Source organism: Podarcis liolepis, assembly GCF_965112155.1.
Source record: "Podarcis liolepis genome assembly, chromosome: 3".
NCBI classification, from domain to species: domain Eukaryota; kingdom Metazoa; phylum Chordata; class Lepidosauria; order Squamata; family Lacertidae; genus Podarcis; species Podarcis liolepis.
In genome coordinates, this window is record NC_139557.1 from 45258965 (window position 1) to 45282450 (window position 23486).

The 23486-nt window shown below is 41.3% G+C and overlaps 1 protein-coding gene across 6 annotated transcripts in view; it reads right to left on the reverse strand.

The window, feature by feature from the left end:
• BACH2 (BTB domain and CNC homolog 2) overlaps positions 1-23486 on the reverse strand; it is a 230420-nt gene that overhangs the window by 34780 nt on the left and 172154 nt on the right. For all 6 annotated transcript variants that reach the window (XM_083497525.1, XM_083497524.1, XM_083497527.1 and 3 more), the window contains one exon: positions 8332-8586. In XM_083497525.1, the coding sequence (XP_083353651.1) occupies positions 8332-8574 (243 nt within the window). In that variant the 5' untranslated portion in view covers positions 8575-8586. The remainder of the gene's footprint in view (positions 1-8331; positions 8587-23486) is intronic.

Genomic DNA, 23486 nt, shown 5'->3' on the forward strand with positions numbered 1-23486 from the left:
TCAAACTGACAGAACTGGGACATTTTATGCTAATGCGGGCTCCTGGGTTTTCGTTTCTATTCCTCTGCGCCCGGAAAACCGATACCATTACAGGGCAGGAAATTGCACGAACATGCAACAGATCATAAAAATTCACGTGCCTCAGAAACACCGCCAAAAGCACTGTAAAAACAAGACTAGGGACCCCTACAGAGGAACTACCTACAGCTAATGAATGCAAATAAGTACAGGAATACTTCCTATTCATGCATAACAATGAGATACTGGCTTTGACTCCACAGTCTCCACCATTAAAAGCAAAAAAATGAAGACTAGGGACCTGCTGGTCAAATCAGATTCTGACATGATATACAAAGGAGAAGGGAGGAGAAAATGTGTTTGCTTTCTACAACTTACTTCAGCAGCTGCATTGCTATGTTTTTCTTTCAATATAAAGAATTATATTAAAAATGTAGAAGCCGAGCGCAACGAACAAAATACAGATTTTCACAATAAAGTGTGTAATTGAAAAAGAAAATAGTCTGGAGTGGGGAAGGCTTATGTGATGGTGGAGGAATTAGATTCTGTTCACAACCTACGAATTCTGCACTTTCCAAAACAGTACAAGAACTGGAACCTACCCATTCCTTGAAATTTCCACTTCTCTGAATTTTGCGATGCAGTTCTCCAGGCAAGCAATGCATATACAGTGGTACCTTGTGTTACAGGCGGGATCTGTTCCAGAGGCCAGTCTGTAACGTGAAAAGCCTGCAACTCAAAGAGCTGCGTCTGCACATGCGTGCAGCGCGATTTGGCGCTTCTGCAAATGCGGCGAAACCCGGAAGTAACCCATTCCGGTACTTCCGGGTTGCCATGGGATGCAAGATGAAAACATGCAACCTGAAGCGGACATAACATGAGGTATGACTGTATTGGGTTTTAAGGGTCCATAAAATTGCATATACAATGGTACCTCGAATTACAAACACCTCAGGTTACAAACTCTGCTAACCTGGAAGAGTAACCTCGAGTTGAGAACTTTGCCCCAGGCTGAGAACGGAAATTGTGTGCCTGCGGTGCAGCAGCAGCAAGAGGCCCCATTAGCGAAAGAACGCCTCTAGTTAAGAACAGTTTCAGGTTAAGAACGGACCTCCAGAACGCATTAAGTTTGTAACTAGAGGTACCACTGTATCAGTAAACATAACATACAAAAATGCATTCTTTTAGGGGAAAGTGCTTTGCCAAAAGGTGTGCATTAGGCAAAATTTGGTGTCAGCAATTTTAGCTCTAATTCACACATTCTTTCTGTAGTGTGAACGCCCCTGAAAACTACACCTGCTTGGTGGCGGGGATTCCATGTTACTCTTAGAATGCTTAATATCACAATCCTGTACGGGCTTATTCAGAAGTCAGCTTCCTGTGCTCAATGGGGCAGACCCCTAGTTAAGAGGGGGATTTCAGCATAAACTTTTCACATGTATCACACAAAAAGTGACTGGGTGAGGTAGAAATAAAATCATCATCATCTGCCACTGCCTTAACAAAACTTTTGAATCTGGCCCAATTTTCAGATGAAATCCACTTGCTTACCACACATGCTTACCAATTCCCATGCAGGTGGTGTGACATATGTGCTCTGCATGGAAGCTCTATTTGCAGGATTCCACCCCCCTTCCCAAATATATTGAGCCCCGTTGTATGGCCTAGTACAGGCTTCCTCAACCTCGGCCCTCTAGATGTTTTGAGACTACAATTCCTATAATCCCTGACCACTGGTCCTGCTAGCTAGTGCTCACGGGAGTTGTAGGCCAAAAACATCTGGAGGGCCAAGGCTGAGGAAGCCTGGCCTAGTACTACACATTACATGTTATGGGAAGTGCATGGTGAAAGGGAGGGTATGCATCTACTTCCTTGACCACGGGACTTGTGGCCACTAATTGGCAGGAGTATGAACTAGAATTAATAACAACACTGTGAAAAGATGGCTCACCGTGATTCTAATATAAAAGTAATAAATTTATAGGAATTTAGCAAAGTTAGTTCATCCTGGTGCTTTGGAAGTAGCTATTTTAAAATCTATGCACTACTGGCTAAATTCACATCTTGTGGAAATGGTACAATGCAACCATATTCTCTTTCTGTGTGCAAGAAAATCAGCATGGGGGGGTAGACAGAGAGTAGTGCTTAACCCTTTCCTTCTGCACTTAATGTCTGTTTGAAATTGTACACCCAGCATTTCAAATGAACACAATTTAAACTGTGTGTGTGTGTGTGTGTGTGTGTGTGTGTGTGTGAGAGAGAGAGAGAGAGAGAGAGAGAGAGAGAGAATATATCACTTGGGGGGTAGAGAAGAGAGGATGGGATAAATTTGTAGGTAAAAAATGAAGCACCACTTCCTCCTTATGTGGCTTTACTTCCACAGAAAGGCCCTTTGGACTAACATACCACCTTTCACTAAAAAATAAAATAAAAATCACCCTATGAAGAAATGTCCTCCAGACTCATCTGGAAAATGATAAGTTTTTAGTAAGCACCTTCTTTCATAGGGGAAGTGGCTTAGGGGTGGGTGCAACTACAGATTAGGCTTTCCCCCTAGGCTCTGTACCAGAAGCGACCGAGGTATAAGCAGGAGGATCTCACCAGAAGATCTTCAGGCATTGCTGGCTCAAGGAGTACCCCTAGGCTACATACTTGTTCCTTCTGGGTGAGTGCAACATTGCCTAGAGCAGGCAAATTGCCTGATCCCCAGACTTGGGAATTCGCTTACACACAAAGCTTCTGGAAGCTTCATCAGCATCCAGCTTATTTGCTCTTATCAAGCCCACCATTATGTCTAGGTCTAGGTTTTGCACAGCCACACCTGACAAATGTAACAGAGGAAAAGAGCTGAGTGTCATCCACTTACTGATGCTAATGACCACTCCCAATGGTTTCATATAGATGTTAAATAGCATTGGAGATAAGGCAGTACCTTGAGCACTCCACATCATAGCTGCCAGGGGGGCAAGGTGTAATCACCCAAAGCCACCCTCTAAACAACTCTGTAGGTAGGAGTGGAGCCACTGCAACACACTGCCTCCCATTCTATCCTACCAAGCCGGTTCAGTAAGATACCATGGTTGATGGTATCAAAAGCTGCTGAGAGATTGAGCAAAAGCAGCAAGATCACACTCCCATCCATCTTTCTCTTAGGGCAATCAAGGCTAATACAGTCCCATAAACCAAGCCTTATTAACACACTGTTTGGCTTTCAATTTATATTTCACACAGAATATCAGGGAGGGGGTTTAACCCTGTAGTTTCATGTCTACATAATCTGTATTCAAATAGTGCATTTATATATTCATTTAAGAAACAACAACCTAGAATCAGGAACCACCACCAGAGGGAGGGAAAGGAATGGCTTTCAAGGCTTGCAAAGCTCTCTTTATCTCTTCCACCTCAAAAAGGTGGATGTTGTGCTGTATGCTAGAAAGCAGAACTATTGTGCCTTCTGAATAAAGTATCACAGGGTGCCTTCATGTGGTTTCTGAAAGCTTTTTTTTTTTAATGGCCACTTCCAATAATATCCAATTCACTAATACACACAACAGAGCCTCACTTCGTATCTGCCGACACGATTACCCTTTTCAGAAACATTTGAAATTCCATTTCTTGGCAAAAAAGAAGACAAAGAAAATCACAGATGAACTATGGAATTGCAATCCTGGAATGCTCTGAAATAGCCAGCCAAGAAGTTGTAACAGAGGATTTTCAGGCCAATAGTTAAATCTATGTAATTCAGGGAAGAGAATGAATCGTCTCTCTCGACACAGACTCATGATGCTGTGATTGTCAAAATACACTTAGAACATAGACTGCAAAAGTTCAAACAACTAGCATGCATGCATCCGACTACAGGTGTAATTCCCCCCCCCCCAATCAATCTGCAGAGGCCAAAGAACCACTTGCAAAGTGCTCTGGGTGTAGAATGATGATAATGCTTATTAGTGATCTGAGCATAATGCAATATAAATGCTCACAGATCTTAGCTTTATCACTTCAGCCTGAAAACTGATGGGTGCAAACAACCTCTCTCCAAAAGGAAAGATGGAGGGGAGTGAAGGCTGGAATGCAGGCCAGTCTGGAATCTGCCAAATCAGTGGAATAAATAAAGTGTATGAAGAGCTTCAGTTGATAGATGCTGAGGGAAAGTATGTATGGCACCTTGAGCTGTTTGGGGAAATGGCGGGATAAAAATGTAGCAATGAATGAATGAATGAATGAATGAATTTCTCCACATCATACATAACTGTATGAACCTTTATCATGTCCCATTCATTCTACCTCTCCACCCCTCTTGTCCTCCCCACCCAAGCTAGAAAGTCTTTCCCAGTACAGTTGCCATCTCTATCCCTCTGATTATTGTTTTGTTAAATCACTAGATATTTAAATACGTACTGATTTTGTATAATTATTTTTAACCTATGATGAATTTCTGCCTGTTCTGAAAGCCAGGCAGCGAATTTGTCAATTAAAAATGGCTACTACTCCTGCTTTAACTATTCTTTGTTTTTTCTCCAAATTCAGATCACTGTGGAGACCAGATGTGCTGCATCTGATGAGCACTCTGTCAAAGTATTATACACAATACATAAACAGAGGAGAGAAGAGAGATGCACATAACGGAACACTCTCGGTTTTCTAAAAGAACAAAGAATAAAACACAGTGCCATAATCTTTCATATAACACTCCAGTAGTAATTGACCTTGTGCATTCTGCCTTTGATTTTTCTCCTGTGCCCAATCATCTTCTGTTGGCTAATACACAACACTCCTCTCCCCCATCTCGGGCCAGCCAGCTGCCATGGATGGCTAACTGATGCAAGGGCTTCTCACTGCTACCACTTAAGGAACACAGTTAACGCTGGATGCCTGACTCCATCCCACCCATGGCTCTGAATGGATGAGCTTTCTAAACACACTTGGCTTCTGCCAGCCTAGAAGCCTGAGTTCATCTTTCTGCCCAGCATTTCTTTCATGTAAAATATTCAGCAACCCAAGGCATTATATATGCAGATCTATAAGAAAACAGATGAGATAATGCAGGACAGTGACTGTCACTGAAAGGTGTTATGTTTCATAGCAGATCCCAGATAAATACTTAAAACGAGAACAAAGTGCAAAGATAGCATATAATGCACACACTCTGTATTGGTAACACAATTTAGAAAAATAAACAAGGAAATGTTATGATGGACTGGCTGGGCAAGAAGTGGGGAAAGCATACTATTCCTATAATGTTGTACTGCCTGTAATTCTGGCTATCTTACGTGACATCAGTATTTGACAAGAGCTCTAGACAACACTGATTGCTACCCCAGCATTTTCCCCCATGGAAAATGGCTTCCTTAGGAGTCATTGTTTTGTTACCTTGCTTTGGTATTTCCAAGACTTTATTTGTAATGGGTTAAAATGCCCTTTAGTTAAAATCTTGACTTGTCAGAAGCAGGAAAATAAAATAAAATCCATGCTTTCCTTCCACGCAGCTTTCACCTTCAGATATGACTAATGCAGCTTTGCTTTAACTGACAAAGAAGAGAAGGCAACCCTATGAATCAGGCACTATTCTAAACAGTGCTGGGTATTTCTAAAGTAAAAGTACCACTACACCATGAATGACTCAATCATTTTCCTGAGAGTTATTACTTGCAGCGATGAAGCAATGTTAATTGGATAATGGCCTTCTGCCAGCTAATATTGGCATGACCTACAATACCCTTGGCTGACAGCCCTGGATGTCTCTCTATCACACTTCTTCTTTTTTTTTGTAATCTAGATGGGAAGTGGAAACCATTAAAAAAATATTCCCAAGTGCTATTTAACTTCTTATCATGAATTAAAAGCTTAATTAAATGCCTTGTTAAAAGGAAGGAAGACTGATTTCTATGATTAAATAAAGCAAAAACACAACAACAACAGGAATATGGATCAAATCAATTCTACCGAATTAATATGTTTCTTGGGAAATAATTTATTCGGTTTGAATTTTTAACAAGAGTCATTATGGAAAGTGCACAGAGAGGAGGATCCCTCCTGCTGCTCCATAGGCGGGTGGGTGTCATGAGGCCTGAGTGGGTTTCCCCCTCCAAATGAATGGTACTAAGTCATAGACTAAAACTCAAACCCACCATGACAGCAAATACTGTATAACCAAGATGAATTAACCTTGTGCTTTCATGTCAGCCCTAGGATGAAACCCTACACCTGCTTAATTGGGGGTCTGGTCCCACCAAACTCAGCAGAGCTTGCTTCTGAAGACATCCCAAGGATGTCTAGTGTTTTAGTGGTCATACTGGCTGGGGTTGATGCGAGTTCGAGTCCAGCAACATCTGCAGGAAGCCATGTTGGTTACCCCAGGTATGAAGAATATTTGCTCTATTTGCTCTATTGCTTTGGAGTTTTATTACTTTGAAGTTTTCTTCATCTGTATAATTTACTCCAGTTGCAATATTTTATTTTATTATCTTATTTTATTATTACATTTATATCACATCTCTCTTCCAAGGAGCACAAGGTGGACATAGGAACTGCCTTATAATGAGTTCATCCATGTAGCTCAGTATTGCCTACTGGGAAGAGGAGGAATGGTGGAGACCACCTCCCCAGCCTGACCCTTCCGGGGAGGAGGAAGAGGAAGACAGTACAGTGGTACCTTGGGATGCGAACGAGATCCATTCTGGATCCCTTCCGTGCATGCGCATGACATCATTTTGAGCGTCTGTGCATGCGCGAGCAACAAAACCCGGAAGTAACGCGCTCCATTACTTCCGGGTTGCCGTGGAGCGCAACCCGAAAGCACTCAACCTGAAGCACATTCAACTCGAAGTATGACTGTACGGATTTACAACAGGGGTTTGCAGGAGGGGATGGGAGAGGAGGAAGAAGTGGGGTGACAGCTGACGGACACAGTGTCTCCCTGCCTTCTTTGCCTTCTTCTATAGAGGGGGTCCTTTCTCGGAGCAAGGCATTCTGGGTGAGGTGGCATTGGGAGTGTTCCCGTGCCTCTGCTCATTTTCTATGGCAGCTAGAAATTTTCTTTTAAAATTGAAAGCTAGTAAAGTTACTTTATTAAATTTAAACTTTTTTTTAAAAACGTTTTCTAACGGTAACTGCAAAGGTAGAGACACTTCACCTAGGATGCCTTTCCCTGAGGCACAAATTCCTTCCTCAAAGTCAGGAATGGTGATGCTGTGAGTTCATAAGGGCTGAATAGGTGGACTAGCAGGTGAGGCAAGTGAATGGGGGGCGGGGCGGGGACAATAAGCCTCCCCCACTAACCCTGCCATTGGATACAGTTTGTTCAGTTTATCTCATGGAAACATCAGCCTTGTTCTGGTATTACAATTTTATACAGATGGACACTTGTATAACGCGAGATTCTGCTGCACAGTTATCTTTTCCTGGTCTAATACAAACAGTAAAAGCTGAAGTGTCTTGGAAGTACATTTACTGGTTCAAAAAAGATTCCTGCGTTACTATTCCGCATTATAAAATGTGCATTTAAGTGACAGTAATATCAGAAGCAATTTGCATGCTGCAATGAAGAGGACTAGAAATATCTTTCAAACTTCTACAAGTCGCTTGATTGTATAAGGTACTGGTAGTGCAGTGAAACTACAGTGAGTTTGCCGTTTTGGATTTTACATTTCTCACTATAGTGAAGTTCTTTTGAGATATTAGAAAGCTGTCTTCTATGTGCTGGAAATAGGCTTTTTCAATTATTCTTAAGTGTCACACAACCACTTGTAACGCAGCAAAAAAGTCCCAGTGACCCTGTTTTGACCCTGACAATGTTGTGAGCTTGGGAGAATACCTGCTTGGGAGACATACTCTGTTCTCTTAGTCACTTTCTATTATGCATTCCCCGTTTCTGCAATGGCTCATTCTACAACCTACAGATAAGTATTCCAGATCATTTTCCAGCTCTTGTTTCAGCAGCAGATTAATGGAGTTCATGAGGCTACATTTGTATGATCCCTCCCTGTTTCTGCTCTTCCTTCTTCCCTGCCTGCTGCCTTGTTCTTGCCTGGTAAGCTCCTTTGTTCTCTTGTTTCTAGCCCAGAAGACCACAGGGAGTCGGATTCTGAATCATTTACTGCCCTCACTCCTGGGACTAAAACACACACAGTCAAATCTGAAAACATGAAGGGGCTCTGAGCTCAGTGTTGTTGTTGTTGTTGTTTGTTTTAAAAAAAACCTTTCAGGTTTAGCCAATACCTAACTGTAAGAGAGTGGCTTATTCTCTGTCTCTGTTACCATGTTATAAAGTTTTGCTTTTTTAAGGGACGTAGGAATGTTGACATACTATACCTCCTCTGGCAGGCTGACCACCAGATCATTTTCTGTCTGCCCGACCAACACCTGCAAGAAGTATTCGCTGCACGCAGCCAGCACAGCCCGATGGGCTCGGAACTCTTTCCCCTCCACAATCAAAGTCACATCACAGAGAATATCCTGCTTCCGCTGGTCATTGAGGCACAGGAGGATATTGGTACAATGGACTGTTGACTCATACACATACATGGGGGATTCAGTCTTCTCATCCACAGACATTCCGTTCACACCCTAAAATAGAAACAACAAACAATAAGGGAGAGAGATAGGGCTGGCGAGATTTGTCAAAGTGCTTGCTAAGAAAGGAAGATTACATCATGATTTCTGCGTCCTGCATGGGTTAGCCAGCTCTCTGCAGAACTGCTGATCAGAACTTTGATTCTTAGCTGGAACAAAGAGCTCAAGAATATATATACTCTTACACGGGAAGACACCCGAAGACACCAAAACCTGCATTCCTGTACCCGTGAAAATCTACGAAAGCAAATATATATATATATATATATATATATATATATATATATATATATGGGAAATGTATCTCTGAAAAGACAATTGCATTATAAGCTTTTTACTCTATCCACTTAGTTGGTTCTTTCTCCCTCCCACAACATTGAATCAGGAATATGGAATAATGTCTTGAAATGTTGAAGGCTATCAACCAACAGTTTTAATAGACAGGAGGCTCCTGGGAAAGGGTGGGGAGAGAAAGGGAAGCACAAATAAAAAAAAAACACCATTTGTGAGCATCTTCTGGCAGAGAAAAGCAATTCAACCCAGAGCTCTTTCATATTAGAACTATGGTGCCAAACTGGAGCTTACCGGCACAATTCAGAATAAGTTATCACAACCCAACATTTCACAGAAATCTCTGTGTAAAATTCCCACTGCCTGTACACAGAATATTTATCAGCATCAAAAAGAATGGGGCAGTGGGATTCACTCTGTATGTACACTTGACCTGTAGGATCAATGTGTTTGTGTGTCTTCAGAACAGGACCCAGAGGAACAGAGGAAGCTTTATACCAAATCATACCACTGGTTAATCTAGTCGAGTATTGTCTACTGACCAGCAGTGGGCTCTCCCAGAGTATGAGGCAGGAGTGCTTCCAAGCTCTATCTCAAGATGCTAGGGATTGATCCTGAAACCTTCTGCATACAGTGCATATGCTTTATCCACACTTGTAAACGATCTGAGAACACCTTGAACCTCAATAAACTGGCTTGGAAACAGATATCCTGCTGGTACTGTGACCATGCTCTCTTGCTAATAGTTAGCATTAAAATAAAACTTCCCCCTGAGTGTTCAAATCATTCTCTACAGAGAGATCTGCACTAGTTGCCGATTTGCTAGTGGGCCAAGTTCAAGGTGATACTATTGGTATATAAAGCTCTTAACAGCTTAGGACCAGTTTACTTGTGGGATCGCCTTACCCCACATGTGTTCTTCTGCCAACCTAGCACTTCGAAAGCATGCCAGTGCAAGTAGATAAATAGGTACCGATGTTGTGGGAAGGTAAACGGTGTTTCTGTGCACTCTGGTTTCCATCATGGTGTTCCGTTGCGGATACCTTTCTTTCAGTGTGGGAGAACCTACACCTTGGAGCACACTGTTGACACCAGGCAGGCAACTTCACTGTGTTCTTTTTGGCGCCTGCTTGAAACTTTTTAGTTTAGGCAAGCTTAACAATACATGTTGATATGTTTTAATGTATTGTTGGTTTACTGCTGGTTTTAATTGGTTTTTTAAAATGTTTTTAATTACTTGTTTTCCGCTGCCGCAATGCTTTTCTGCAAGCGCTTTGCCAAGTGAGTAACTATTCACAGTGACTTGCGTTTGATAGGTAGAAGCAAGCTTTGTTCCTCACCTGTAAGGTGCTTCACTTTATTGAATACAAAAGTAGCTACCATTCTCACCTCTAAGCAAGAATGTCAAAAGAGCTGGCACTGCTTCAGGTGCCACATAAAACCTGTCCTGCATTTGTAAGAACTCAATCACTTAGTATGGCAGTGCCTACACATTGGAACTTGCTGCCTACTGAGATCAAGCAGGACATAGAACCATAGAATCACAGAGTTGGAAGGGACCACGAGGCGCCCTGAAGTTAAGAGATTCATGCTCTGCCAACTGAGCTACCGCAAGCCCTCTGCCTTCAATGTACTCTTTATCACACCTGCTAAACAACCAGACAAGCCTACCCAGAGCCTTAGAAAGTTGGAAGTATTTTACATCTGTTTTAGAATTTAAACTTTTTAATGATTTAAAATATGGTTGTGAATTTTATTTTATTTTACTGTTTTATCTTTTGTAAACCTCTTTGAGGTTTTTTTTTACAATCAAACAGAGCACAAATTTTATGAAATAAATAAATAAGAAAGAAAGAGAAAAAATATTTTATTAAGTAGGACAAGATTTGGTGTGACAAAACATTTTAACACCAGCCCTCACCATGTAAAAGGTTCCACAAACATCAGAAGAAGAAATAAGGCAGATGAATTAGTGAGAGATTACAGATGGATGTAACCCAAGCACAAGCGTCAGAAAATATACAAATATACAAAGAAGATAAAAGTTGCTTTTTTAAAAAAAGAATAATACCCAAAGCATTGTTGCATTTTGCAAAGGCAAAACAATAAAGGAAAGTATTTCAATTTCACCCCAACCTAGTCTGGGACAAAAGGTCCGACTGACTAACTGGTCTAGATGGGTTAAAGGGGAAGCTGATGTTTGCACAGCTCTGCCTACACAAAAAGGTATCAAGTGGACATGTAATGGGGAATGCAGTTTGGTCTATAGTTATGCAGACTGCCCTATTTGTCTCTATACTGATATTTAAAAAGGACAGAAGAACGCATTAATTAAGAAACAGAATGAGGCAACTATAAATTATTGCCTCTTCGCTCCCATTTTGATTCTTTCAAGTTTTCTGCTTCCTGGGTTGCTCTGAAAATATGAGACAAGTAGCATACATGAGATAAATAAGCAGAGGTGGTTTTAGGGTAGCGCCACTGGTTCAGGTGCACTGGGCACCAACACCACAGGGGGCGCCACAACAATAGTGTCGAACAGAACATGAGAGGCCGGGGAAGGGCGTCACACAGGGCGCCACTGAAATAAAAATAATCTTAAATGTGCTTTTCAGATAGGTTTGGGCTTCCATGCTATACAGTGGTACCTCGGGTGACAAACGCTTCAGGTTACAAATGCTTCAGGTTACAGACTCTGCTAACCGAGAAATAGTACCACACGTTAAGAACTTTGCTTCAGGATGAGAACAGAAATCACACGGCGGCAGCAGGAGGCCCCATTAGCTAAAGTGGTACCTCAGGTTAAGAACAGTTTCAGGTTAGGAATGGACCTCCAGAACGAATTAAGTTCTTAACCCGAGGTACCACTGTATATAACCAGCCACAGAAGTAAATGGTATAATTCAAATAGGGTGGTGAAAGTGATTAGCAGATTGGCTAGATGAGAAGAGACTGCAAAAGACGATGCTCTAAGAAGAACATAAATAAGAGGTGACATCACTTTGCAACACTAATGAAGGGCAAGAGAGATTAAATTAATGCCCTCCTTTCAATGAATGAAAAATTGTATTTCCCTCCCCTCCTGCTCACCTTTGAAGGAGATTCTGTCTGGGAGACAAATGTAAAGACTGAGCATGTGAATTACCGCCAAAGGCTTCCCAGCCCTCTGGCAACTGTCCACATTCACTTGCCTTTCATTTTAATCCCTGGAGGCGCTATCTCTGAAGCAAAGTGGAAGGAAAAGATGAGATTGCCACCTTCTGTCTCCCCCTCCCCAGCTTTGGGGAAAGAGCAGGGTGATATCTCTGATACCTGATACTTTAGAGCACAAAATCCAAATAAGGCCATACCTCTCCCAAGACTGGAACTCAAGTGTAAGGCGGTGTCCCATTTAACTCCATTGCATAGTCTATTCTGAGACTGTTTGCGAGAAAAGACTTGCCCATCTACTGAGCTCTGCGTATTAGTGAACATAAGGCAGTACTGGGGCAGTGACAATCACAAATAATGGTTGGCTACTAAGAGAAGTCAAATTGTTCAGATTCCTGGTTGCAGCAGAAGTTGTATAATGGCTGCCATGGCTGTAATCTCATCAAGGATGAAGGATAAAATTTACACCACATAATATGGGCAGAAGCAGAGCCCACTGGTTGATTCTGCTTAGCTGAATAAAGTACTACTGGGTCACTGCCACCAGAGCTATACGTGGAACCCCTAGCAGAGCCCACTGGTGGGGCCAACTCTTACACTGCTGCTCTCTCATGAGTGCTAGGGCAGCCTGAGGCATCCATTCAGGTGACATACTGTGCCCTGGAACAATCACTGACATAGCATTGATATGGGATATGGTGTAGTATTGAAAACCCACTTCATGGACAGGTATTGGGGTGGGACCTGCCAAGGTGCTGGGTGCCTGGCAGCTGCCTAGTAGTGCCAAGTTGCTAACTCTGGCCTTAGTCAGGACTTCACATCAGTTAAGTGGAAGAGCCCATAATAAGCAGGTACCACTGGCCTACTCATACCATGCTCAGCGAGGCTTCAGGTGGGTAAAGACACACACTTATCAATGCATCAATTTTTGATGCTGAAAGTGAGCAAGACAACATTAAGAGGTAGGATACATGATATCCCTGCCATGCCACCCCAAATGGCATCCCTGTTGCACACTCTACCCAGCTCAGATGGGACATTTAGGAGCTCTTACTTTGTGGAGGACTATCATCATGCAGCAAGTATCTTGCATTCTTTGTAGGCGGTGGGAAAGAAGACCTACTACATAATGTTCCAGTCTATGTAATAAGCATTAAACCTGAAGGCAGGAAAACACACAACAGGAATGTTGTTTTTGATGACCCCTAGAGCACGAATAATTCGTGGTGAGTCAGACTAGGAAGGGTAGTCTTGGCTGCACCTTTTACTCCCTGAATAGCAATTTTTTACCTTCCCCCCCACCCCCAGAAGGGGCCGAGTTCTGCGCTCCTTCATAGGTATGTGCAGGCAAGTTTATGTTTATATGGACAGGTTAGTTTTAAAGGATTGTAGTACAAGTACAAATTATCTTCAGAAAAATCCAGAATGAATTTTAATTATCATTTTAATTAACTGATTTCCCAATCAGTTAATTATACAATACTCTTGCATCTTTAAGGCAAGGAAGGTTTAAAATAAGAAAAGAAAGATAGATTCTATGAAACAATCAAGATGCAGTCAGTTAAATAAACACCAGTTCTAATACTGGAAAGCAAGACAGCCAAATATATTCAGTCTAAATAAGCTAACAGGACAAAAGGTCCCCCACATACGCACAGTAATTGCTACATAGCAGTAGGTCAATCTGTCAAGAAAAGTCTTAATTACAAGCAGAATGGAAGCAAACTGCACTGCTGAATTCAGTGAGTTGGGCATCTCAAATGTGAGTGGAATGAAGAGCTACTGACATTTGTTACACTAATATAGCTTCTTCATAACTATATTATCTAAGCCACGGGTGCAGAGTCCTTTTCAGCCCAAGGGCCACATTCCCTTTTGCAGAGCCATTCAGGGGCCACGTGCTAGTGATGGGCCAGAGGCAAAAGTAGGCAGAGCAATGGATGAGACTCTTATGTCTGTACAGCAGACCGCATTCCAGCCATGCAAAAACCAGAGGTTTCTATACACTGATACCCAGCTTTCCATCCAGGCAAGCAGGATGAATTATCACAGTTCAAAGACACATTCAGGCTGCCCAAGGGGGTCTCAGAGCTAAGTGAGAAGGGCCTAGGTAGGGAGAATGGCCAAGGAGTCTTGGGGGCCAGACAGAGAGATCTGGATGGCCACCTTTCACCCCCAGGCCTAAGGTTCCCCATCTCTGATCTAGGCAAAGATACAAGTTCTGATAAATAGCAGCAACCTCCAATCCTTAGTCCTAGAGGGCTCACAGTGAAAATATCCAGGTTAAAAGAGTGATAAATACAAACCACAGCAAGCCTAGCAATCCTGCCAGCCACATGCAGGAGCTGTTAGGTCAAAATGCTAATACAGAGCAATTTAGTTCCAACCTTTAGAAAATATAATTATGAGGTTGGGGGGGGGGGAGCATTAACAGGAGGGAGCGTGGCCATGAAGGAAAGAAGATGGCTGTTTAAACTCTAGCTCTGCTCCAAAGCTCAGAAAAACTGTTTTCAGCAAAAGCCCTGGTTGTCAAAACCCCAAACCTTGAAGCAAGGAGAGGGGAATGCAAAAGGATTTAGAAAAGCTGAAAATAAAAGACCTCACTCCATTCTTCCTGCCCTGAGACAGAAGGCTTACTTCAACAAGGACACTAATGCATGGTCCAGGATGCTGCCGCCCTTAAAAGTGGCCTCTTCCTTGCTCAAAAAGATTATCTTAAGAGAAGAATTTTCAGCACAAGAAGAAGCCATAAAGAAGCTTATTAAAAAATACTTGGAAAGAACTAATGCTTCCAATGGAAACGAAACTGACAGAACTTAACAGGAGACTTAACAGAAACAACTACAGCAACAAAAGAATTAAGCCAAATCCATGCCCCCCTCCCCAAATCAAAGATTTACAAAAAGGAAATACAGTGGTACCTCGGGTTACAAACACTTCGGGTTACAGACTCTGCTAACCTGGAAGTAGTACCTCTGGTTAAGAACTTTGCTTCAGGATGAGAACAGAAATCGCGCTGCTTCGGTGTGGCGGCAGCAGGAGGCCTTATTAGCTAAAGTGGTACCTCAGGTTAAGAACAGTTTCAGGTTAAGAATGGACCTCCGGAACGAATTAAGTTCATAACCAGAGGTACCACTGTACAGATATACGCAACAAGCTTGAAGATGCAGAAAATCGAAATATGACAATTAATTTACTTTTTTTTAGGGATAGAGTGGAAGAGAATGATCCTGCACAATTTATTGCCTCATGGCTTAGATCACTGCTTCCAGACATCATAGTATCTGCTGACGATTTTGAACGGGCACACATAGCACTTGGACCCAAACTTAGGGAGGGAGCTCCATTCCACTCCCCATGATATAATTGTCTGCTTTTCCCCTTACAGGTAGGAGGAGGAAGTGTGGAACAAACAGAGGAACCTAATATCCACAATGTATAAAAACAGCCCAGTTATGGTGATACAGGATCTGACTTCTGAAGCACTGAAAAAAGGAAAGAATCTATGTGCTTGCACAATTAAACTGCAAGAAACTGTAATTAAATATCACTGGGGCTTCCCCTTCTGTCTTATTGTCATGAGAGGATCAATATAGGTCATAGCAACAAATAGACTGGAAGCAACACATCTCCTCAACACTTTTGGAACTGGCCTACCTCTGGAAAGGCAGCAAGTAATGGAAGAAGAAAAAGGTGAACTTTCTCATGCTGGCTGAAGGATGTTAACAGGAGCAAAAGTTCTTACAAATGCCTCACACATAGCAACAGAGGAAACCACAACATACCAAGCAGATTCCTATGTTCTAGACCCTCGAGATATTGCTGACACACCTAACTTGTGGCTGTAAGAAAATATCAAGGAAAATGGTATCCTGTTTACAAGTTATCCTTTAATCCACAAGGCTGCCTACTCTCCCATTTTGTTCACCCTAACTTTGGAACCATTAGCTATATGCTTCAGAACAACACCAGACATCAAGGGACTCCAAACTGGAAAACAAAAAGCATATATATTAAATGAACATGAGTTCTTAGCACATCTTCAGAAAGTAAAAGACCCCTGGACAGTTAAGTCCAGTCAAAGGCGACTATGGGATGCAACGCTCATCTTGTTTCAGGCCGAGGGAGCGGGTGTTTGTCCACAGACAGCTTTCCAGGTCATGTGGCCAGCCTGACTACACCGCTTCTGGAGCAACGGGACACTGTGATGGAAACCAGAGCACACGGAAACGCCATTTACCTTCCTGCCGCAGCGGTATCTATTTATCTGCTTGCACTAGTGTGCTTTTGAACAGGTTGGCAGAAGCTGGGAGAGAGCAACGGGAGCTCATCCGGTCACGCAGATTCAAACCGCCGACCTTCCGATCGGCAAGCCCAAGAGGCTCAGTGGTTTAGACCACAGCATTTATAACCAGCCTAAAATCCCGAACAGCTTCACACAAACCATGCTTAATGTGTGGAAAGAGAAGGCAGGAATTCTGACTCCAGCACTGCCACCACTACCCCCCCCTTCCACCCACTATTTAACAACGCTTCACGACAATCTGATGGTGGATGGAGGAGGAAGCAAAATGTCTGTACTGGTTATGTGACTTTTATAATAGAAATGCACCACTCTCAGACCAAGAAATACGGACTAAACTACCTTAGAAACTTACAAAACCCCATGGCTCCTACTCCACCAAATCCACACTTTTTTGGCTAACCCATTTACCAGTAAGGAATCCACAAGACCACTAGCCCAATTTGAAAGACTTGTAAACATCAATTGTTATCTTCACTTTGAACCCCCCTCCCACATTCATCAATATACTAAGACTATATTGTTTCATTGGGAACAGAAGAGGAAAAATTACTATTACTCATACTTAATCTAAGCACAACTACAAGGGCTCCTGATTAGGCATTTAGCTATGAGATATTGAATGTTATCTGTTAACTCTGCTCTATCCTGTTTCCCCCTTGCTTCTGTTTAAACCAGTTCACGAACCAAGATCTTATATACTGGCCACCAATAATGAAGCATATGTTGTAGATATTACTGCAAATTTATTATGCTATTTTTGTGATATACAAATGACATGAGAGGGGGGAAAACACTACTGTAATTTTGCAGTTCTGGAGCAGAAACATTCATACCACTACAGAAACAAGAATATGAATTATAATAGCAATAATTCCCTTTGCATCAGGATATTCTCTAGCCAATTCTCCATTTATCATTCAAATGGCAAAATCCACTGACATATTCCTCTGTTAAGTTCCCATTTACTGTGCAGGAAACAGAACTGGTAGATTGTGCTGAAAATCATTAAGAGCTAAGTAGGATGAAGAGAAGAAGAGACGCACACCTATTTTTTTTAGCCAAATGCTGGAACATGAAATAATTTACAACCATGTGAAGTTACCAGCTATTTGGGAGTATTAAAAAAATCCAAATTAATTACCATTTACAACATCCAAAAACAAGAACATAAAGATAGAAATAATGAAATGTAATTGTACGTTATTATTATGATTCTTTAGCTGTTACAAATATGATACAAGACTGATCTAGATTAATAATTCATTCAGCAATAATGTATCAGGAAAAGATAATTATACAGTGCCACAATTCTCACGCTGATTTCTGTAATTACAGATTACAACAGTGTTAGCAATTTAAAAAAAGGTTAGGGAGCGGCAGTAATTTGCCATGTCATCTTCAGATGCATTAATCTCTCTTTCTTGGAGCATCAGGGATAATTGGAAACACAATAATGGGTCAAGTAGGACTACATGGCCTTGCCTTTATGTCTATTGGCAAACATGCTGAACATGGTGTACATTAGCAGCCACTAGCCATAAATTGCTCATTCAAAGTGTTTACATAACTTATACAGGCAGGACAAAAGGTGACTTTCCAAGGGGCAAGAATAACTAAAACAGAGAAGGATGGCTCAAAGCCCAAGTTGAGCTTTCTTAAGTCCCATGGATTTGAATGGGTCAGATTTAAGCACATGTCTAACTCTTTCATTGAAACCAAAGAGGTAAAAGAAGAAAAAGCAGATGACCTTTTGCTAAGGTTGTAATATAAGCCTATGTGGGAAGCCCATGGCTAAATTAATACCTGCACCATATTTCCTGTGTGTGCACAGAGTTCTTGGAAAATAAATCCCACATGAAAATTCATTAAACTTACAATCATAGTTAGCAGAGTGAGCCAGGATGCACCATACTATGAGTGTGTGTGTGTGTGTGTGTGTGTGTTGTTCCCAATCTCAAGTATTCAAAATCACTTAGAGGAAAGGAAATATCCACAGTAATATATAGGCAACTATGTATTTGTTGGATATCTATCTATCTATCTATCTATCTATCTATCTATCTATCTATCTATCTATCTATCTATATCTATCATCTAGTAGTCCCACATATGGTTTTTTATGCCAGAAATTGGTCTAAGCCAATTTATAGCAAAATAAGAACTTGTGCCTTATTTTCATAAGTTCATGTGTGCTAAGAAGTATTTACTACAACAGTGTTTGTTTCTCATTTGAATTACAGTGTGAGGAAGGAATGTTCACTTGGATGGAAGTGAGAAAGTTACAATTGCAGAAACATGAAAAGGGAGCCTAAAAGCAGAGAGAGAGAGAGAAAGAGAGAGAGAGAGAGAGAGAGAGAGAGAGAGAGAGAGAGAGACCCAATGTTTTTGCAGTGTCTTTAACAATAAATTCATGAGATCTATCTATATGACATGGAGATGGTCCAGAGCTGAAGGTCAGAAGGAGAAGCAAGAGAATAAAAGCATCATGCAACACAGCCATAGGGGACAAAATGAGTGTGGAGGTCAGCCAAGATGAATGAGGGGAGGGAAAGGGGGTTGGAATAACAGGAGGAGAATGAAGTCAAAGTCAGACAGAAAAGTGGGTACGGAGATAGGTTTTTTTGTTTTTTGTTTAAAGCAACTGTTAGCACAGAAGTCGATAGAGGAGAGTTCTGATGGAGGGCTGATTGTGGTAGAAATGTAGCCAAAAGGTGAGCCAGTAGTGACAGAGAAAAGCAAATGTTGCTGCTCAGTTGGGCAGAAAAAAAAGAAAAAGGAAAAAAAAAGGACAGACCAGAAATAGTGTCAGTTTGGTGACAAAGGCAGTGGGTGCTGGTGGTCAAAAACGTATAAATGAGCAGCAATTCTACAGTAATACAGGCAGCCAAGGAGTGAAAATAACAGTTAATGATGATAAAGTTAAAGATAAGCATAAGATGATAAAGCACTTCTGTTTAAAACAGGTTAATGCCACATTCTGTAAAAGTGCGACCTGACACAAAGAAAACGTTACTACACAAACAAACAAACAAACAAACATACATACATTTTTTCAGGGACTTGGGAGATTCCAGGTTGGTAGCTGTGTTGGTGTGACACAGTCGAAATAAATAAAAAATTGTCCAGTAGCACCTTAGAGACCAACTAAGTTTGTTCTGGGTATAAGCTTTCGTGTGCATGCATCTGAAGAATGCATGTATCTGAAGAAGAGTACATGCACACAAAAGCTTATACCAAGAACAAACTTAGTTGATTTCTAAGGTGCTACTGGACATTTATTTATTTATTTTGAAAGGGAGATTCCTGTATTCTAAAGAGACAAATGATCTTTGTCATATGTGGAGTAACAACATGCCCATCGTTTGAACATCCATTCTAAATTATGCAATGATCATCTTCTCTACAAGGCAACTTTTCAATCAACAATGAGCGGATGGATATGAAGACATGAGAGGGATATTAGTATGCTTATTATAAGTGTATCAATCTGACATCGCCACTGCTAAAACTGTCTGCCTCGTGAAGATTGCTAATTATTTAATACTTCATAAACTATGGATGTTTGACAGAGAAATTGATATCTACGTTAAACATGTAGTGTACATATTTTTATTAACGTTCTTTCACAGTGAAATGTGCAATTAATCACTTGTCTTTATTCCCCCATCCACAAATTCTCAAACAGTTGGAAAAAGCCTATTTAGGCTTCGGTACAACTATTTGCTATTTAAGAAATCTGAGGCAGTCAACACAGATTGCTTTCTAAGTAGAGTAAGGCACTGCATCACATTATTAGAAGGACAGAATGCTGCTGAGGTTAACATAACAAGCCTTGTCCATCATGGAAGAGAGGTTAAAGCTGAAGATTTTCTTAAACTGTATTGATTGGTGCTATATAAAGCAAGTGCTGTGGCTGAATATTTTTTTGAAAAGGGAAGACAGGGTTCACTGATGTCAAACTTAACAGCAGTAGTTCTAGAGATTAAAGGATTCTTATCCTTTAGTTAAAAAAAGCTGCACAGTAATTTCCCATTTGGAAATGGGCAGATTACTTTGCAGAGTAATAACGTTTATCTTAAAATAGATATACTATTAAATCAAGTCAGTTATAAGTAATAACAGTACAGTGGTGCCTCGCAAGACGAAATTAATTCGTTCCGCGAGTTTCTTCGTCTAGCGAATTTTTTGTCTTGCGAAGCACGGTGTCAGAAAAGTTTTGGAAAAGCTTCAAAAATCACCAAAGTCTTCAAAAACCTCAAAAAAGGCTACCACATCACGTTCTATGAGTTGCTCCTTGAAGTCAAGTCGCAACTGTATTAACGGTGTTAAGAAAAAGGAAACAAACTTGCAAGACGTTTCCGTCTTGCGAAGCAAGCCCATAGGGAAATTCGTCTTGCGAAGCAGCTCAAAAAACGCAAAACGCTTTCATCTAGCAAGTTTTTCATCTTGCGAGGCATTCGTCTTGCGGGGCACCACTGTAATAAGGAAATTCTATGGGGTTTTTTTAATGCCATGTATAGACTACCCTATGGCATAGTTCTCAGGTCAACTCACAAAAAGAAACCATTTAAAATTCAACAGCAATAAAGACATAATGGTCTGTTTCACACAACGCTAAGCCATTTAGCTATAGTGTGGCTTGTTTGAACATCTGAAGCCAACCCAGCAGACTAGCCATGATTTCTTTTCAGGCAACAAACTATGACGTGAAGCCATGGTTTGCTGCCGTCTATGGCTTGTTTAGCTATAGTTTAGCATTGAGGTTTGAGCCCAAGAGCCTTGCTTCACGATGGTTTGTTTGGCCATCCCACCTCAGGCACTTGCTGACCAAAGAGGCATGAGATATGGGCAGGTGGAAAACAAGCCAAGCTCTGAAGGAACAAGCCACGGCTTATTTGCTAATGTGTGTTTAACAAACCATGGTTGAAACATGCCATGGCTTGGCATCAAGTACAAAAGCAGCCCAGTGTGTAATTGTCTGCTAAGTAGGTAAGAGATACTGTCCTGAAAATGGGAATGTTTTTAGCGTCTAACGCATATTGATCTGCCTAGCACAGGTGCTTGACTATAAAGCCAAATGGCCCCTTTCACCATAAATGGCTGAATCCAGCAATTCTTAGCAATTGTATAGAATTGTGGCTGCCTTTATAAAAAAAACTTACGCAAGTTCCTTCATGGTTCTAGAAGGGCTGCCCTTGCAGAATCGCTGCAGTGTCGTAATTCTTGAAGCTATTTGGGGAACAGCTGGCATAACAAGTTTTACAATCCAGCCCATTAGCATGCAAAACACTTCCATTTAACCTCAGCAGCCAGCTTGAGGGCAACATTTGGTATGATATCTTCCCTATTCCTACTTTCTGCAAGATGCAAGGAAGAAGGAGCCAGAAACAGTGGGATGATCAAATGAGCGTACATGATGGGGAATGTTAGAAAAGGCAGGCATGGGTTTCACACACTCATCTGACAATCCTGGTGACACCCTGGACATTAGCTCAGTAGTTCCAGCACACTGCCTGGATTAGATTTAAAACTGAAAGAGAGCTTGATGTCGTCAGCATACCAATGACACCGCAATCCAAACCCTGCTCACTCACTCCATCCCTGGATGACCTCACTCAGTGGTTTTAACATAGATGTTAAAAAGCATGGTGGACATGGGCATTGTTGGGCTTTTCTTAGGGGATCCGCCAGGGTTGTTGAGCTGTTTTTAGGAGATCGCCCCCTGAAGTAGTTGAATTGCATTGCTTATCTAGAAAAGGACTTGCAGGAATTAGTACTCCCTGCTTTCCCTTCCTAGTTGATCTGATGATGTCCTGTATGGCAGAAACAAGAGTGACAGTTCCTCATTGCAGGCATGTTGAGCCTTAATTAATGAGGTAAAATCAAAGTAGCTGGCTCACCAACTGCCTGCCATAGTAGCTTCCTGTTACTGAGAGGTTTCCTTGAAATCATAAACACATTGCAAACAAACTGGAGAAGAAACCACTTTCCCTACTGATTGCCCACTTGAACTTTTCAAGAAGGCTGTGTTTATTTAGCATGGCGCTTGGAATGCTGTTTCTGACAAATGCCATGTCCTGGAAAGGGTTCTTTAGTGGTGGTGACATCAAGCTAAAAAGATTAAATACCAGCATTCCAATCAAATGGCAATATCTAATTCAAAAGAGTTCTCGACTCTGCTTTTACTTTCTGAGGTTGTTAAGGTGTGGGGGGGGGGAGGGGAGGGGAGGGGACAGGAGATGAAGCCTCTCACAAAATACCTTCAAAAGAATTTGGCTTAGACTACAGAAAAGAAAATACATCTGGACAATATAGATGCTGTATCAACAGACAGGTAAACTGGGAAAGTGCTGCAATTTTTCTGATTTTAGGGAGAGTGGAGGCTGCTATGAACCACAATTAAATACATGTGCAATTGCACTTCACCTGACAAACAGATTCTCTTGGGGTATGAAATTATGATAATAGTGCAATGACAAGTGCTTTAGTAGGAGCCGTTTACACTAATGGATTTCTGAAGGAAGAATAAAGCGACTCTTCTCAAGACAGAGATTCAGTAGCAGGGAACTTCACACAATGCCAGTGGTGTGTACTCTATTCTGTTTCACAAAATCTCTCATAATTCAAATTCCTCTGTGCATATGTCACATATGAACAAATAACTTCATTGTTCAGAACATATCTTTGTATGAACAGTGCTGCTGTTGGGGCATAGTGTTATTTTCCATTATTCCTCTTACAGAGTGGGAACAAAAGTGCTTTTTTTTTAGGTGCAGTTTGGGGAACTTCAATAAAATGGAAAGTTTTACACTTTCAGTTGGCAGTTTAATAACACTATGTTAGTTTATTATTTACAGCCTTTGACATATTAAATGACACTATAATGATATGTATTAAAGCAGCACTAATGTTACTGAATTTAGCCTTTGATAAGGAAATCCAAGCCTATAGGAAGTGTGTGTGTGTGTGATTTTTTTAAAAGCTTGGCACATATAATAAAAGTTAAGTTCTAAGTATTTCACTTTTAGGTGCAACACAGCATCCCTTTCTGAGGCAAAACTTCAGCTTTGTTCCATGATGGCAGGGCCAGGCTCTACCACGGAGGGGCTGGAAATAGCTAGTGTGTCCTGTTATTGGTTAGAAGGGT